The following is a 19,697-nucleotide window of genomic DNA, read 5'->3' on the forward strand; positions in this document are numbered from 1 at the left end:
GCCACATGCCGGAAGATGTCTGTCCCGAAGATCATGAAAGAGCACAAACGAGCCAGGAGCAGAGCATTATTAGTCCTGTAAGACCCACAGGACACAAGAGTGGTGTCTAGGTCCATGTTATAGAACCTGATAAAGTTGTGCAGAGAGGACCAACCTGCCACAGCACAAACATCTTGGGGGAGAACACCCCTAGCCAGGCTGCTGGACAAGGCAATACACCTAGTGGAGTGAGCTGCAATCCCTAGAAGTGAAGCCACACAGCACACCTCATAGGCCTAGGGGATAGCTTCCACTACCCAGCACAAGGTGCTGCTTGGAGACTGGATTGCTTTAGTTACATCCGCCAAAGCAGACAAAAAGGGAGAGGACTTACGCCTTGCACTCGAACAATAGGCATAAATCCCAAGAACATGAACTGGGCACAGCAGTTTCAGTCTCTTCTGCTCTGCCAACTCATGGTGTGGAGGGCAGAAGGCCGTTTCCAGGGTCATGAACTCCTCAGAGGCTGACTCCATTGGTTCAAAGGGGGCTTGGAGAAGCTCCTCCAGGACAACTGAGAGGTCCTAGGAGGGGAGACATGGTTTACAGGAAAGCTTCAGCCGCCTGGCACCGTGAATCACACAGACACGTGAATCACAGCAATGTCTGCCACGTATACTTCATTGAAGATGGTAATAGGCCCTCAAAGAGGCATGTCTGCAGGAATTCTAGCACTGTACTAACAGGGCAGTGAACTAGATCCTGATGATGCCGATTACACTAGAGGCGAAAGTTCAAAATAGTCTCCGCAACCTCGGGTGGGAGAACGGCATCTAGGGGTTGGTCCACCTCAGGGGCCAGACCAGAGGTTCTGGATTTCAGGGCGTGGGTGGAGAATCACTGCTGAGAGAGGAGGCTCCCCCTGACGGGAATCTCCTAAGGAGAACCCTCCAGAAGAAAAAAGAGAAAGGCACACTGCACAGTTGGTTGACTCCTCAGAAGTGAAAATAACCTCTTCTGTCCAGAAAATAGCCATATACATTCCACCACCTATGGGTGGAAATGCCATTCCCCAAGCCTCAGTCGCTGCCTTAGCAGGAAGCCTGGTTGCCGATCATTTACTCTGGAGTGTAAAACGCTCTAAGCAAGAGAAATCTGGTCTCTACCTAGGGCCAGATCTGGTGTACCAACCTGAGGAGAGGGCACAAACACAGACTGCCCTAATGATTGATGAAGCAGCCCTCCAAAGGTTCTCCTGAGTTTCAGGAGAAAGTGTTTCAGCACTACAAACATAGCCCACATCTTCAGGTAATCTGAGTGCCATGAAAGACAGGAGCCCTCCTAAATGCCATGGGCAGGGCAGCATTCTAGGGCCACTCCCCAGCCCGAGAGGGGGGCATCTGTCAAAAGAGTCCTGTGACAGGGACACACCCTAAGAGTGGGATCCATGGTGAGAAACCAGGGTCTGTCCACATAAGAAGGTTACAAAGCTCATGAAGTGTAACCCTTGAGATCCTGAAAAGGTGTCTGCAGGGGTGAAAACATTACTTATGTCCTAATATGAGTTCATGGTAAGGTTATTTTTAGGGGAGATCTGCATTGTAGTCCTGTTAAAAGCCATAAATACAGTCCTGTTTACAATCCTGTGTTTAGAGAAGATGGTTGTTGGTGAGACTGTGCTTTTTTGGTCCACTGACATATGGTAGGTCAATGTTTGGGTTATGGTTGGACTGTTTTATGTTACTTTTTAGGATGGACTAAATTTTCATGTTTTGCAACAATTACTTATTTTTGTTTCATTTCAAGTCATTTGTTTAAGTTGAATCCTGGTGGTAACAGTTGTATACCTTATATAGATCTGTAAGAATGTGTGCGTGCATGTCAGATACAGTTGAAACCAGATATTTACATACACTTCAGAAAAAAACACAAAAACTTTTTTTTCTTTACTGTCAAACGTTAAATCAGAGTAAGCTTTTTCTGTTTTAGATCAATAAATATCAACATATTTTTTGTATTTGTTAAATGTCAGAATCGAGTGAGGGAGAATTTTTATGTATTTTTTTTATCACTTTCATCAAAGTCAGAAGTATACATACACTAAGTTTTTTGTGTCTTTAAACAAAAAGAAAACTCCAGATGATTCCATTCTGAGCTTAAGAAGCTTCTGATAGGTTAATTGATTCCATTTGAGTTAATTGGTGGCGCACCTGTAGATGCATATAAAGGCACACCTCAAACACAGAGCTTCTTTCTTTGGCATCATGGGAAAATCAAGAGAAATCAACCAAGACATCAGAAAAAGAATTGTGGACCTCCCCAAGTGTGGCTCATCCTTAGGTGGAATTTCCAGATGTCTGAAGTTCCCACGTTCATCCATTCAAAGTATAAAAAACATGGGAGTGTACAACCATCATACCACTCAGGAAGGAGACGGATTCTGAGTCCCAGAGAGGAATGTTTTTTGGTGCGAAATGTGCGAATCAACCCCAGGACAACAGCAAAAGACCTTGTGAAGATGCTGGCTGAAACTGGTAAGACAGTGTCATTATCCTTAGTAAAACGAGTCCTGTACCACCATGAGCTGAAAGGTTACTCTGGGAGGAGAAAGCCATTACTTCAAAACCACCATAAAAAAGCCAGACTACAGTTTGCAACTGCACATGGGGACAAAAATCTTAATTTCTGGAGACATGTCCTGTGGTCTGACGAAACAAAAATTGAACTGTTCGGCCATAATGATAAATGCTTTGAAGCCTCAGAACACCCTCCCAACTGTGCAGTATGGGGGTGGTAGTATAATGTTGTGGGGCTGCTTTGCTGCAGAAGGGACTGGTGCACTTCACAAAATAGATAGCATCATGAGAAAAAAAAAATTATGTGGAAATATTGAAGCAACATCGGAAGACATCAGCCAGGAAGTTAAAGCTTGGGCACAAATGGGTCTTCCAAATGGACAATGACCCCAAGCATACCTCCAAATTAGTTACAAAGTGGCTTAAGGACAACAAAGTCAAGGTTTTGGAGTGGCCATCACAAAGCCCTGATCTCAGTTCTTAGAAAATTTGTGGGTGGCACTGAAAAGGTGAGTGCGAGCAAGAAGGCCTACAAACCTGGCCCAATTACACCAGTTCTGTCAAGAGGAGTGGGCCAATTCGAGTTTTGGGGCAATTCTACCAAATACTAATCACCTAATGTCTCAGGATGTCTATATATTTCTAACATTTTGGCTCTCCTTTTTATTTATCTTGTCTAGGTAGATTTGATAACATCAACAAACCAGACAAAACTGCCCCTGAAAACCATTAACAGAAGTGGAGATAATACACACCCTTGCAAAATAAATGTTCTGTGTTACTCGATTTAAATGAAAGTGAATTGGAGTGATTTTGACATGGAGTCAATGCCACTCTGTGTGTTGAAAGATTCATGTTGTAGTCTAATGTTTATGTAACTGTTAACAACAGGATTTCTCATGTTCTAATTGTTAGACAAATGTTTCACAGCTTAGTGTGAAAACTTTGTGATTAAAAAGACAAACAAACAAACAAACAAACAAACAAACAAAGTAAAGCACAATTCAGGGCAAGACAGGAATGCAGATGAACCAGAATCTCAGCTGACGTATAGTCATTTATTGTAAATCATGTAGCTGTAGAAATATGTGATTCTTTTTTTCAAAGCACTGGAGGAGGAGAGCACTGCATGGACATGTTAGGTTACATTCTGATGAATTACCACAGATTAATTCTGCTAATCTTATCATTATCTCCATCTTAAAGGTGATGTTTACAAGTGTTGTCAAACCCTCATCATTCTCCAGCTCAGAATCTTACTGATAATCTGTTGGATTTGGGCCAAGATGGTAAAGGAGCAATATAAAAAGAGATGCAAACAGTGCTGGAGCATCAGTTTGCCTCCGACTAATATAATTATATTCTGTACACTCGAACCAGCACAGGTAAGTGTCGTTACTACTAACAGAGAACTATAATGAATAATTCATTAAACTTTAAGAGCCATACTAACTATAATTATATAGAGAAACCATTCATGTAATGCAAAAATAGATTATTATTATTATTATTATTATTATATTATTATTATTTTACAGAATCAAGTCATGCTGCTGTTGCTGATGTTAGCGTTGTTCTCACTGGTCCACTCGGCTCCTATCATTAACACGTCCCTGCCTCTGGACTGTGAAGATGTTTACAATTTCAAGATAAGCGTAATGAAGAATGCCTCAGTTCCCAATGGAGTGTACACCATTTACCCAGGAGGGTCTAATAAACCTCTGAAGGTGTACTGTGATATGGGCTGCCAGGAAGATGGTAGCCACCAGGATGAGAAGTGGACAGTGAGTGAGAACATGAATCTGTTTAAGGCTGAGTGAGAACACTGTAATGGTAAATAAGTGATGTAACAGTTTGCTGCAGGTTTTCTGAAATCTACTAATTTTTCTCATTGTTTTTCCCCCATGTACACCATGCTGTATAATCCACCAACCAGGTGATTCAGAGGAGAATCAATGGCAGTGTGAGTTTCTATCGGCCATGGGCGCAGTATAAGGAAGGGTTTGGTGATCCTGCTGGTGAATACTGGCTAGGTGAGAGAACGCTGTGGTTTCTGTAATCATACGAACATACAAACAAATTTGTCAAAGCAGCCTTGATCACCTGTATATAGTTAATGACAGATATTTATTAAACAGACATACCAGCATATTCAACAGCATATAGCACAGGACACCATTTAGCTCTACATAACTAACTAAATAAATAAATACATCTGATATAATGAGAATAAGGTAAGCTGACAAGATTCTAGAATAATACCAATATGTAGGATTATTGCTGTATGAATAGTCCTGGCTGTAAAGATCGCATTAATAATTTTCCCAGCTCATGATTTTTTTTTTTTTAAATTAAATTCCAGGACTGGAGAACATGTACATGATGACCAACATGGAGCGGTATCAGCTGAGAGTGGATATGATGGATTTTGAGAAAGGCAGTGCCTACACCCAGTACACTACATTCACTGTCAACCAAGAGTCCACTAACTACATGTTAAATATCGGAGGCTACATCAATGGAGGAGCAGGTGAGCAACTCAGTACACTCCACATCTAATACTGAAATTATACACATCAATATTCAGACCTCAGACAGAACTACAGACTTCAGCAGAGTGCATGGATTTAACAGAATCACTGACTTTAACTTCTGAATTAAACAAATCTAAATAGTAAATTCTACCTGAATGTCACCTGACAGGTTTGATTTGTCACTTTTGGCACTTTATATATAACACATTACTGAATGTTTGATTTGCTTGTCCTTCACACTGTCCTCTGTGTCTTTTTCAGGTGATTCTTTGTCCTATGTGAATGGAAGAGGTTTTTCAACCTTTGACAAAGATCCAACAGGAAATTGTGCAGAGACTTATGGTGGAGGATTCTGGTACAACTGGGGGTACTACTGGTGGTACTGGTCACCATGCCTATACGGTAACCCCAATGGCCAGTACAAATACGGGAATGTGGGCACACCATACGTAGGGATCACATGGCAGACCTGGAAAGGTAACTACTACTCTATGAAGACCATTGTGATGAAGATCAGACGGATGAGTCTGGAAGATCTCACAAACAAATAGCTTTCCAGATATAGAGAGTAAAGATATAGAGAATGGAGAGAAAGTCTAATATCTCTGAATGCTAATGGTGACAGATTTTCACTAAAAAGGCAAGATCAGCTTATCCATTATATACTCTTATCTTATATAATCTCTAATATTTGGGTTTATCCTGTGGTACATTCCTCTGTAATGTCCTTCATTCTCTGCTGTATTAGTTTCCTTAATTAATGAAATAGGTAGAGGATTCCACATATTTTAGTTTAAATAAAATGTTCTTTGTTCTTAAAAAATCTTGCTTCCTTTGTACCTCTAATAATGAATGGAATTCCAATAAATGGTGATTAAAATAAAGATTGAGCAAATGAAGTCTGAGTCCAGCCTTACATTCCTCATTTTTGTAACAACACACCTTCCCTTTTACTTACTTCATTTACATGAAACTAGAAAAAAGGTTGCAACTTTAAAATGTTAATGAAAATCTTCAACATTATCATGGTGTGCAGATGACACACTGTACTACATACACTGTACTATATGCTTAGCATCTGATAAATAAAGGTTTATTGGAAGTTGTGCTTGTTTATTAAGACAGTTCTGCTGGTGTGAGAAAGAAGAGTGTGTATGTATCATAAAGAACTGATGTAGATTCTCCTTCATATACAGTAAAACCTAACAACTCATTTCCTTATAAACCTGCACACAGTGTACTGGAGATGACTGATGTTTTTAAAGCACAGGATTGTCACACAATTACTGACTTTGTTTAGTTTATTACTACTTATTGCACTTTTTACTGCTCACTTAAATTATTTTAAACATGTATATAGTGAAACATTTTTAAATGCTATTTTTTATATTTACTTTTTTAAATGAGATTAAATTGATTACATCAATCATTATACATGAGAAAATATGAAGTGTTTAGTACACTGACCAGCAGGCAGCGAGTTGGACTGGTCCTGCCAGTCTTGGACATTCATGATTAGCTCACTAATAGGAAAAAATAAATAAATTTTCCTTGTACCTGAGGAGTTTGCATTGGTAGATGTGTTTTTACCCAGTTATATCAGATTTTCAGTTAGAAAACTCATAAGCACCCCAGTTTAACAAAGAACAATCCAGTTCCCTCTCTCGCTCTAGCACCATCTCCAATATTTTACCAAACAATACTTTCATAAATACCTGTAATATTTGTCCATCTGTGTGTAATATTAAACAACAAACTTTCAAATGATACAGAATAGTGTCTAAAAACTTATAAACAAAAATAAATATTAATGCATACAGAAAACACAGAAAATATCAAGATACTTTAGATCGGGGTGGGCAAACTACGGCCCACGGACCACATCCCGCCCCTTGGTCCTTTTAATCTGGCCCACCGGTCCAGAATTGTCCAAATTATATCATAATTATGACTGCATTCATTTGACCTTGTCCTGTAATGCCTGGCATATTAGGTGGTTCATTAGGTGCGGTGATACATTGACTTGATTTTGTGGAGCCCAGGCTACCCTCTGTTATTACTCTGCTACTGCTCTGAACCCATCTGCAACAATGGGTGGGCCAAAGAAAAGAAAAGTTGACAGTGAGTGCCGAGTGTTTAATAAGGAATGGACAACTAAATATTTTTTCACTGAAGTCCGGTCAAAGGCTGTATGTCTTATTTGCCAAGAAACCGTTGCGGTTATAAAGGAATACAACATCAGCCATCACTTTTCCACCAAGCATGCTAATTACATTAACAACCGCAAGAACAGACGGCTACCGCTCAGAGGCTGGCAGCTAGTTTGCAGGTTCAGCAAAACACCTTTATCCGACAAACTGCCATCCAAGAAGGCAAGTTATTTGCTGGCATTCAATTTAGCAAAAACCAGCAAGCCTTTCTCTGAAGGGGAGTTTCTCAAAGAGTGCCTGGTAGAGATAGCAGGTAGCTTGTGTCCTGAGAGCAAGAAAAAATTAGAAAAAGTTTGCTTTTCACGCAGGACAGTGACTATTTAAGATTTAATAAGCAAGCTAAACAAAAAAGCAGAGTCATTTACATTATCTTCCTTGGCACTGGATGAAAGTAATGACATAAAGGACACCGCTCAGCTTTTAATGTTTATCAGAGGGATTAATGACAATTTTGAGATAACAGAGGAGTTTTGGGCCATGGAATCCCTAAAGGGTAAAACGCGGGGAGAGGATTTGTATGACAGAGTGTCAGGGGTCATCGAGAGGCACAAGCTACCTTGGAGTACGCTTGCCAACGTTACCACAGATGGATCGTCAAATCTCACTGGGAAAAATGTCTGGCTGCGACTCCAGGAGAGGGTGAAAGAGGACAACACTAAGCAGGAGGTAATTTTCCTACACTGCATAATCCACCAGGAAGCACTGTGTAAATCCGTATTGCAGCTTGATCACGTAGTGAAGACAGTTGTAAAACTCGTTAACTTTATTCGAGCAAGGGGACTTCAGCATCGTCAGTTTATTAAGTTTCTTGAAGAAACTGACGCTGATCATCAGGACTTGCTTTACCACTCTAATGTCCGCTGGTTAAGTTTGGGGAAAGTATGTCAATGAGTGTGGGAGCTCAAACAGGAGATTTTCTCAGTTTTGGAGCTACTTGAGAAAGCTGACAATTTTCCCGAGCTGATTGACACAGATTGGCTTTGTGATTTAGCTTTTGCTGTGGACATACTGACACACATGAATGAGCTGAACGTGACGCTACAAGGGAAAGACCAGTTTGTGCATGAAATGTTCACAAACGTCAGAGCCTTCAAAACCAAGCTAGCATTATTTTCAAAGCAAATGTCAAATAAGTCATTCACTTATTTCCCCACAATGGCTGCGCTGAAAGAGGCCCCTCAACATGTGAAAAAATACAGGAAATCACTGGACGACCTGCATGGAGAATTCTGCCGTCGGTTCTCCGATTTTGGAAAAATTGACAAATCACTTCAGCTGGTGTCATGTCCCTTCACATAAGACCCTGAAATGGCACCTCAGGAGTTGCAATTGGAACTCATTGATCTCCAATGTGACACCATCTTAAAGGAGAAGTTTCTTTCTTAAACTGAGAAAGATTGAAAGACTGAGAAAGTTGAAAAAGTCTTTCAACTTTCTTAAACTGAATGAGTTTTATGCTTCATTAAACGCAGCCAAATTTCCAAACATCCAAAAGATGGCACAGAGGATGCTGGTGTTGTTTGGCTCTACCTATGTGTGTGAACAGACTTTTAGTGTGATGAACATCAACAAAGCACCCCACAGATCCCAGTTGAGTGATGAACACCTCAGATCTGTTCTGAGAATTGCCACAACAAAACTAACACCAGACTTCGATGCACTGGCAAAAAAGGGTGATCAACAACACTGTTCCCACTAAAAGTGAATGTAAGTATTAACACTGTAATGCCTTTTATATGTTTATGTTTGATATGTATGCATCTGGTGCTGGCCCGGCCTGTCTGTCAAATTTTAAAAGTCAATGTGGCCCCTGAGCCAAAAAGTTTGCCCACCCCTGCTTTAGATGGTAAGCTTTGCACCCTACTTGCATGTTTTCAAAATTAACCAATAAAACGTAATGCTGAAATGTCATGGAGAATGAGGAATAACACTGCTGACAGAGATGAAAGAAAAAGTTCAGTATATTCTGAATTTCATGTTACATGTTTTGCACTGACTCAGTCACATTAACACACAGAGTGTCAAAATCCTTCCTTCAGTCCTCATAAACAACAATGAGAACTGAACAGATAAAAATATAATCCATATGAGAGAGCATGCCCTGTGATGGACAGGTGACCTGTCCAGGGTGTACCCCTGTCACAGGCACGCCGGACCCGACCCTGCACCAGTGCACTCACTCTCCCGAATATTGATTGAGCTCACCTGCACCTCATTAATTTCTTTCCTCCACTCCCCTATTTAAGAGCACTCTCTCCACTTCTTCCCCGTCTGGTCTCGTTTTGACACCGACTCCTTATAGCCGCTGACACCATCCATCAGCTGGTCAGTGCGCTGCAGGGAGTGCTCCCCGCGTTGCAGGAAGCCACCGCTTCTCAGCCCGCTACCACTACGGTTCCCACCGCATCTCAGCCCACGGCTGCTGCTGACTCTACCGCGGCTGCGCATCCACCACCGAACCCGGAAGTGGCATACCTCGCCGGCACGATGGCCATGCCCTCCTCCTACTCTGGTTCGGCAGAGGATTGCAGTGGTTTCCTGCTTCAGTATCAAATAGCCATGGAGATGCAACCCCAATACTTGGACTACCAAGACGTGTTTTGTCCGTGCAAGGCTGCCAAGCTTCCCCCACATCGACCCTGGGATTGTTGTATTGATCTCCTTCCTGATGCCCCCGTGCCATGAGGCAAAATATACTCTCTGTCCCTGCCAGAACACCAGGCCATGGAGGACTACATTCGAGAGGCCCTAAAGCAAGGATATATCCGTCCTTCTAAGTCCCCAGCTGCCTCAAGCTTTTTCTTTGTGGCCAAGAAGGACGGAGGTCTCCGCCCCTTTATCGATTACCGTGCTCTCAACCAGGTCATCGTTAAATATCAGTATCCCCTTCCACTCGTTCCTGCCACCCTCGAACAACTGAGAGGAGCCCGGGTCTTCTCCAAGCTGGACCTACGCAGCACCTATAATTTGATCTGGATCCGTGAGGGGGACGAGTGGAAGACGGCTTTCGTAACCCCTACAGGTCACTACGAATACCTAGTGATGCCATATGGCCTGGTTAATGCACCATCAGTCTTCCAGGGCTACATGAATGAACTGTTCCGAGAGTACCTACATCGCTTCGTCATCGTCTACATCGACGACATTCTGGTGTACTCTCTTAATGAGACCGAACATGTTCTTCATGTCAACTGTCCTCCAGAAACTCCGGGAACACCACTTCTTCTTAAAGGCTGAGAAGTGCTCCTTACATTTGACTTCCAGTAGCTTCCTAGGATATGTCATTAGTCCTGAAGGCGTTAAAATAGAAGAGGGAAAGGTGGAAGCCATCACTGCCTGGCCGGTCCCCTCCACAGTGAAGGAATTGCAGAGGTTCCTGGGGTTTGCCAATTTCTACAGGAGGTTTATCAGGGAGTACAGCTCCATCGTCGCCCCTCTCATGAACCTCCTCAAGAAGGGGCCCAAGACCCTGCAGTGGAATCCTGAAGCTGACGAGCCTTCCACCTCCTTAAACAATGCTTTGTATCTGCTCCCCTTCTCTCTCATCCAGACCCCGATCTTCCTTTCATCATAGAGGTGGACACTTCCACCACCGGAGTGGGGGCGGTTCTTTCCCAAGAGCACGGTAATCCAGCACGTCTCCACCAGAGGCAAGGCAGATGCTCTCTCACGCCCGACGCTCCCTCCAAACAGCCAGAACCCATACTACCACCATGTGTGTTGGTCGCACCCATCCAGTGGGACCTGGACGATGACATCACATAGGCCACTGCCTCCGAGCCGAGTCCCCCAGAATGTCCGTCCGACTGCACGTACGTCCCGTCATCCATACGCCAACGTTTAATCCAGTCGGCTCACTCCTCCCCAGGCACGGGGCATCCAGGTATCAACCAGATGCTCTCGCTCCTACAGGGACAATACTGGTGGCCTGGGCTAACCGCGGACATCAGAAGGTATGTAAGGGGTTGTCGGGAGTGTGCTATGGCTAAGACCCCTCGGCATCTACCATCTGGCAAACTTATCCCATTGCCCACTCCTCAACGCCCCTGGTCACACCTAGGAGTGGACTTTATCACTGACCTGCCAGCCTCGGAAGGTTACACCTGCATCCTGGTGGCCTCATCCCTCTTAAAGGCCTCCCCACAGCCTTGGAAACCGCAGAAGGCCTGTTCCAGCACGTCTTTCGGAACTTTGGGATCCCCGAAGATATTGTGTCCGATAGGGGACCTCAGTTTGTGTCACGTGTCTGGAAGGCCTTCTTTCGTCGCCTGGGTGTGACCACCAGCCTGACTTCTAGATATTTCCCACAGTCCAACGGCCAAACCGAGCGTAAAATCCAGGAGATCAGTCGCTACCTACGTACCTTCTGCCACCACCAGCAACTCTCCTGGCATCGCTACCTCCCGTGGGCTGAGTATGTACAGAACTCCCTGAGTCAATCCACCACCAGCCTCACCCCTTTCCAGTGCATACTCGGATTCCAGCCTCCGTTGTTTCCCTGGTCCGACGAACCTTCCACAGTCCCCTCAGTCCAACATTGGTTCCAGGAAAGTGAGAGAGTCTGGAACTCCGCCCAGCAGAGATTACAACAGGCCATCCAGCACCATAAGCGGGCAGCGGACACCCGGAGGGAGGAAGCACCAAATTACCAACCCGGAAGGTGTGGCTCTCAACAAGAGGCATTCGATTACGTCTCCCCTGCAGAAAGCTCAGCCCCAAATATATCGGCCCATTCCTCATCTCCCGTCTCATCAACCCGGTTACAGTGCAACTCCAACTTCCATCACACTACAAACCCCACATTCCATGTATCTTTACTTAAACCTTATGTCTCACCTGTCTCTCCTTCTCTCTCCACAGAGTCCGGTGATGCAGTAGATCCCCCATCCCTCCGGTGGTCGAGGACGACTCTGTCTATACAGTGAAGGAGATCCTGAGGTCCCGGCGTCGTGGTGGTTGCCTCGAGTACTCGAGTCGACTGGGAGGGGTATGGTCCAGAAGAAAGGTCGTGGGTCCCTCGTGATGACATCTTGGTCCCCAACCTCCTCACGGACTTCCACACCCGTCACCCAGAACACCCCGCTCTGCGTGCTAGAGGCCGTCCGCCGCAACGCTGAAGATCTGGGTCCTCAGGAGTGGACCGTGGAGGGGGGGTTCTGTCACAAGCATGCTGGACTCGACCCCGCACCAGCACACTCACTCTCCTGAATATTGATTGAGCTCACCTGCACCTCATTAGTTTCTTTCCTCCACGCCCCTATTTAAGAGCACTCTCTCCACTTCTTCCCCGTCTGGTCTCGTTTTGACACCGACTCCTTATAGCGCTGACATTCATGAACTTTAGCACCATAGCTACTGCTACTTCCCGTTTTGTCCCGACTACTACCTTCTCCTCCTTTATTCCTCCTCCACGATCACTCACTCAACTCACCTCCGTGCACGGCATCATCTACCTCCAGCTCCAGCTCACAGTCTCCTCCGTAAAGCTGAGTATTCTCCACTCTCCCTCTTTCCACCCGTTTTCTGTTTCCAATAAACTTAATACTCCATTGCCTGTTCTCCTCTGGTGTTTTTGTGACAACCCCTGCCTTTTGCCCAATGTGTGCTGGGATAGGCTCCAGCAGATCCCCATAACCCTAAGTAAGAATAAAGCAGGTATAGAAAATGGATGGATGGATGAGAGAGTATTGAAAGAATCATGTAACATACTAAAAAATGTTGTTTCATCAGATTAAGACAATGTTGTATAGATGTGTCATTATGTACATTGGATATTTATGTACCGTTACGTTCCCACACTGGGGCTCATGTCTAGGAGGGGTGCAGGAACAGTAACAGTGGTGCAGGAGTGTAGTGGAGATGGAATAAAATAGGTTGGAAGATGAGATGGTATTTAACTTTTATTGTACAAACATGGTTGACAACAAGACACCGGACACAAAAAAAAAAAAAAACATGGGTCTAGACTCGAGGTAAGAGAACATGGGCAGTGCCAAAGAAAAGAACATAAGAAAACTGAAAGCTACTCTAGGCTGTATTTTAGCAGCTAACCTATCTAATAGCAACAGCATTACCTAACTACACTGATCTAAGCTCATCCAAAAATACAGGGGGTGGCACCTGCCCTATAACCTAGGGTATCTAAACTGCTGACATACCTATGTGGCGAAATGTAGGTGCACGCACATTCTTGTCTGTTCTCAAAACCACGTGAGCTAGTAGAACACAAAAAGACACAAAAAGGTTTCCCACAGGCTAGCAGGATTAGCAGAGTTAAAGCCAGACTAGCCAGACAAAGTGTTAACAGGGGTAATTAACAGAGTTAGCAGAACATTAGAGAAACCATAACAAAGATAAAAACCATTATCATCAAATGAGAACAAAAAGAAGCCCCCCTCAAGAAACAAAGACCAAAAAAAAGAAGAAGAGGCTGAGGCTTCACAGAGAGTTGCTTATATACATCACACTCTGCCTCCACTGGTCCGGTTCTTGCTCCTGATTTGTCCAAGTTGATCCGCCCAAGGCAACTGTGATTGGCAGGACCTCCAATTATAGCAGGACAGGAGTAGGAACCAGAAACAGCAGAGGAACAGAGAGAAGAACAATGAGGGGGAGAACAAAACTCTGGAATGAAACAGAACATTGGATTTATGTACTTCAATCCTCACAAACATTGAGATGGAACTTAACCCATATCTCTGTCTGTAATCCATGTAAGAGAGGATTAAAAAAAACAAGTCATACCACAGACTTTAAAAAAAAAAGACAAAAAAAATTATCATGTTTGTTGAATGTTGTAGAGATACTTTTTTTATGTGCTTTGGATTTAAGCACATTAGATGTTTATGACATTGCACACACTGTCATGTGATGGAGTTGAAACCTCTGTCACACAGATAGAGGGGAAACATGGAGGCAGATGCAATTGCAGTGGAGAAGCAAGCAACTCAAAACAGTCAAATGCAATATACAGACAGAATTTGGGTGATCAGCAGTCATGTGCACAGACTCAGCCATGGTGTATATCCCTACCTAGTCAATACTGGAAGGTCAGGCTGGTGAAGTTATTCAAGGTATCTGTGGAAGACAGAAAAATTACTTGGTATAATGTTATAATGAATTGGAAGTTGCTCAGAGTGATGTCTTTCCTGTTGCCACATATGCATCCTAGATGGTTAGTATGGTACTGTTGTTAACATCATAATTTAGTATGTCAAGAACACAAGATGTATGTATTTTTTGTATGTAATTGTTCTGAACATTAGTATGTTATTTAATTTTTAGTTACAGATTCAGTTTGTCTCTGGACATGACTCTGGCTGAGATGGATATGAAACATGGGCTATTGGAACTCACAGGACCATACAATCTCCTCTCTGTCATGCAGACACCTTCAACACCCATACCAATACATCAAAGATCTGCTATCACCACACCACCATCAATCACCCAACAGGCACCCACACACATCCATCAGTGACCACCACACCACCATCAGGCACCCAACACCATCATCAGGCTCTTATGCACCACCACTAAGCACTTCCACAACACAATCAATTCAATTCAATTTATTTTGTATAGTGCCTTTTACAATGAATATTGTCTCAAAGCAGCTTCACAAAAGAAGAAAAACAGAGAAAGGGGAGGGGAAAAATGAAAAAAATAAATAAATAAATAAATAAATAAATAAATAAATAAATAAATAAATAAATAAAAATAACTAAATAATTAGACATAAGAGTAAATCATTAAATTTAATAATTAAACTATTTTATCCCTAATGAGAAGCCTGTGGCGATGGTGGCAAGGAAAAACTTCCTGGGATGGAATAAGGAAGAAACCTTGAGAGGAACCAGGCTCAGAAGAGAACCCATCCTCATTTGGGTGACACTAAACAGAATATAATGTAACTGTAACTGATTAATATCCTTTCTACAACAGAAATCAATGGCCCATGAGGAACTATTAGGTCAGTGTAGTTTCTAAGGTCATTATAGACACTAATTCTTTGATGTCACAAGCTGACAGATGTAATGGAAGATCTGTGACTGTATGAATGTTCCCAAATGGCTCTGTCCATGGCTGTCTCCTGTACCACACAGATCCATCCACAGCATCAGTGGGCACCAACAAGCGACGAGACTCGGACCAGGGGTAGGGCAGTGGTCACAATGGAACTGGCAAACACTGGGAGCTCAGTAGTGGGGTGTATAGCTCGACAGAGAAAGACAGAGAGAGAAAGAGAAAGATATTAAGTATGATTCTGATCATGTGATGTTTAAAGACAATGTAGATTATGTGTAAAGTGCCAGCAGGGACTCCGGCAAGATTAGCTATGACAGCATAGCTAAAAGGGAGAGCCAGAAGGTGACAGACATGAAGGGTTCCCGGGACATAAAGCGTCCAACCACTTCACAGTCAGCAAACCTGAGGGTGGTAAGATGACAGCATCCAACACATCCCAGTACACCAAACACTCTATGCCCATGAACCTTCCAGATTTGCTCCTTTACCTAAGAACTATATATTAAAAGCTTGACTAAACAAATGTGTCTTCAGCCTAGGCTTAAACAATGAGACTGTGTCTGAATCCCCAACACTAATTGGAAGGTTGTTCCATAACTTTGGGGCTTTGAAAGAGAAAGCTCCGCCCCCTGCTGTAGCCTTTGCTACTTGAGGTACTACCAAGTAACCAGCACCCTTTGATCGGAGTAGGCGTGGCGGATCATAAAAGATTAAAAGATTGCTCAAGTACTGCGGCGCGAGACCATTTAGTGCTTTAAAGGTTAGTAACAGTATTTTATAATCAATGTTAAATCTGACTGGGAGCCAATGTAGTGTGGATAAAATAGGAGTGATGTGTTCATATCTTCTGGTTCTAGTTAGGACTCTAGCTGCTGCATTCTGGACTAACTGGAGCTTGTTTATGCACCTACTGGAACATCCAGACAGTAAGGAATTACAATAATCCAACCTAGAAGTAACAAATGCATGAAATAGTATTTCTGGATCATGTAGTGACATATTCCTTATCTTAGTAATATTTCTTAGATGAAATAAGTATTTCCCAGTGATATTATCTAGCCTCAAATCAGAAACTGGAGTCAATAATCACACCAAGGTCTTTTATTACTGCACATGATAAAACAGAAAGACCATCCAGAGTTACACTGTAATCATAAAGCTTACTTCTGGCTACATGTGGTCTTAGTGTGAGCACCTCTGTCTGTCATGGTTAAGCAGAAGTCAAAGTCAAAGAAGCTTTATTGTCACTTCAACCATATATAGCAGATACAGTACACGGTGAAATGAAACAACGTTCCTCCTAGACCAAAGGTGCTACACAGAACACAGACAAAGTACAGTGACACAGACAAACGTAGAACTAAACATAGAAATAAAAAAAATTAAACTATAATTTAAAAATTAAAATTAAACTAAAAAAAATTAAACTATACTTAAACTATACTTAAGGTGCAATCTTTAAGACATACAACAGAAGTGCACAGGAAGACAAGACAAGACAAGACAAACATCATATAGGCCGATGTATTTGTGCAAAGACCAAGACAATGAAAGAACAGTGTATACAGTGATTGCAGTTATTAAAGTGACACATGTAACAAGACTAATATAAATATAGATGTAAAGTGTAAAGTGTGTGCAAACAGGACATTTAGTGTGTGTGTGTGTGTGTGTCTGACTATGTCCAGCACAGTCCAGTTCTTTTTTGTGTGTGTGTGTTATGTATGTGTGTGTGTCCGTGTCCAGCACAGTTCAGTTCTCCTTTGAGATTAGATCTTGGTTGTATGTGTGTGTGTGTGTGTGTGTGCATGTGTCCAGCTCAGCTCAGTTCTCTGTTGAGATACCTGATTGCCTGAGGGAAGAAACTGTTCAACAGTCTGGTTCTGCAGGTCCAAATGCTTCGGTACCTCTTTCCAGATGGCAGAAGCGTGAAGAGTGTGTGTGAGGGGTGTGTAAGAGTGTGTGTGAGGGGTGTGTGGGATCATCCACAATGCTGTTAGCTTTGCAGATGCAGCGTGTGGAGTAAATGTCTGTGATAGAGGGAAGAGAGACTCCAATGATCTTCTCAGCTGTCCTCACTATCCGCTGAAGGGTCTTGTGTTCCGAAATGGTGCAATTCCCAAACCATGCAGCTGCTCAGGATTCTCTTGATGGTCCCTCTGTAGAAGTTGGTCAGGATAAGAGGTGGAAGATGAGCCTTCCTCAGCCTTTGCAAGAAGTAAAGATGCTGCTGGGCTTTCCTGGTGATGGAGCTGGTGTTGAGTGACCAGGTGAAGTCTTCCACCTGGTGAACACCAAGGAATTTGGTGCTCTTGACGAGTTCCACGATGGACCCATCGATGTTCAGTGGATAATGGTCACTCTTTCCTCTCCTGAAGTCAACAACCATCTCTTTAGTCTTGTCGATGTTCAGAGACAGGTTATTGACTTTACACCAGGCTGATAGTTGTTGCACCTCCTCTCTATACACTGACTCGTCATTCTTACTGATGAGACCCACCACGGTCGTGTCATCGGTGAACTTGACGATGTGGTTGGAGCTGTACATTGCTGCACAGTCGTGAGTCAGCAAAGTGAACAGCAGTGGACTGAGCACACAGCCCTGAGGAGCTCCAGTGCTCAGTGTGGTGGTGCTGGCGATGTTGTTCCCAATCCGGACTGACTGAGGTCTTCCAGTCCGGAAATCCAGGATCCAGTTGCAGAGGGAGGTGTTGATGCCTAGCAGACTCAGCTTCTCAATCAGGTGCTGAGGAATGATCATATTGAATGCTGAACTGAAGTCAATAAACAGCATTCATAGGTAAGTGTCTTTATTGTCCAGGTGTGTGAGGGCCAGAGCGTAGAAGCTGTTCAGCACATCTGGAAGGGAGGCATCACTGTCTCAGGCAGGTGGAGCAGGCCTGTAGTTGGTGATGGACTGGATACCTTGCCACATGCACAGAGTGTCGCCGCTGCTCTGGAAGTGGCCGTGGATTCTCTGGGAGTGTGCACGCTTTGCCTCTCTAATGGCTCGAGACAGTCTAGACCACGCTGTTCTTAGGGCGTCCTTGTCTCCAGCTTTGAAGGCAGAGTCTCTGGATCTTAGCAGTGCACACACCTTTGTGGTCATCCACGGCTTCTGGTTGGAGCGCATGGTGATGGACTTGGAGACAATCATGTCATCGATGCACTTCCTGATGTAGCCGGTCACTGATGCCGTGTACTCCTCCAAGTCAATAGAGTTGCCGTTGGTTGCAGCCTTCCTAAACATGTCCCAGTCAGTGCACTCAAAACAGCCCTGAAGAGCAGAGATTGCTCCTGCTGGCCAGGTTTTAACCTGTTTCAGAACCAGTTTAGAGCGTCTGACCAGTGGTCTGTATGCTGGAATCAACATAACAGAGATCTGAGTAGCCGAGGTGAGGGCGGGGCTCTGCATGATATGCGCCGGGAATGTTTGTGTAAACAACATCCAGCGTGTTCGCCCCTCTCGTAGCAAAGTCCACATGTTGATGGAATTTGCATGATTGAAATCTCCGGCGATAATAAACAGTCCGTTGGGGTGAGCATTCTGCAGCTCGCTAATAGCTCTGTACAGCTCACACAGAGCCTCCTTAGCATTAGCGCTGGGTGGAATGTACACTCCAATAATGAAAGTGGTGGTGAATTCCCAGGGTAAATATAAAGGTCTGCATCTAATAGTCACAAACTCCACTAGCGATGAGCAATAATTAGACACAAGCACAGACTCCTTACACCATTCTGTGTTGATGTAAACACACACACCAACACCGTGAGTCTTACCGCATAGAGCTGCATTCCTGTTGGCACGAAACCCTGTCGGTTAGCCCGGCAAGCTGAATGGCAGTGTCCGGAACTCTGTCGCTGAGCCATGTCTCCGTAAAAACAAAGATGAAGCAGTCTCTGTACTCACGCCGTGTAGTTCGCTGGAGTCGGATGTAGTCCAATTTATTGTCCAGTTAGCAGATGTTGGACAAAATGATGGAGGAGAGTGCTGGCCGGCTAGGGTTTGTTTTTAGCCTAGCAGGGACACCCGCCCTATTTCCGCGCTTCTGCTTTCTCGCGCAACGAGAAACAAGGGGTAGCATATATAATGAGAAAAGCAGTGGGCCTAAAGCAGAACCTTGTGGAATGCTGAACATAATATGTTTAGTCTACTTAGAGAAGTCACCATCTAGATCTACAAACTGATAATGATCAGTTAAATAATACCTGAGCCAGGAGAGAGCTGTCCCCTTAACACCAACAACCTGTTCTAGCCTATCAAGTACAATAGTGTGGTCAATTGTGTCAAAAGCTGCACTTCCATCAACTAACATGAGCAAGGAGACACAACTGTGATCAGTGTTCAGGTCATTTACCACTTTAACCAG

At 43.7% G+C, this 19,697-nt stretch overlaps 1 protein-coding gene across 1 annotated transcript; it reads left to right on the plus strand.

The window, feature by feature from the left end:
• The first annotated feature begins 3,901 nt into the window (after positions 1 to 3,901).
• On the plus strand, positions 3,902 to 5,943 carry LOC131347158 (microfibril-associated glycoprotein 4-like). The gene is made up of 5 exons (XM_058381088.1): positions 3,902 to 3,940; positions 4,094 to 4,339; positions 4,492 to 4,588; positions 4,918 to 5,085; positions 5,351 to 5,943. Exons 2-5 carry the CDS (start codon positions 4,103 to 4,105, stop codon positions 5,638 to 5,640), a joined length of 792 nt encoding a protein of 263 aa, XP_058237071.1. The 5' UTR covers positions 3,902 to 3,940; positions 4,094 to 4,102; the 3' UTR covers positions 5,641 to 5,943.
• Positions 5,944 to 19,697: the final 13,754 nt, after the last annotated feature.

The sequence above is a fragment of the Hemibagrus wyckioides genome, linkage group LG26 (assembly GCF_019097595.1).
Source record: "Hemibagrus wyckioides isolate EC202008001 linkage group LG26, SWU_Hwy_1.0, whole genome shotgun sequence".
In the NCBI taxonomy this organism is placed as follows: Eukaryota; Metazoa; Chordata; class Actinopteri; order Siluriformes; family Bagridae; genus Hemibagrus; species Hemibagrus wyckioides.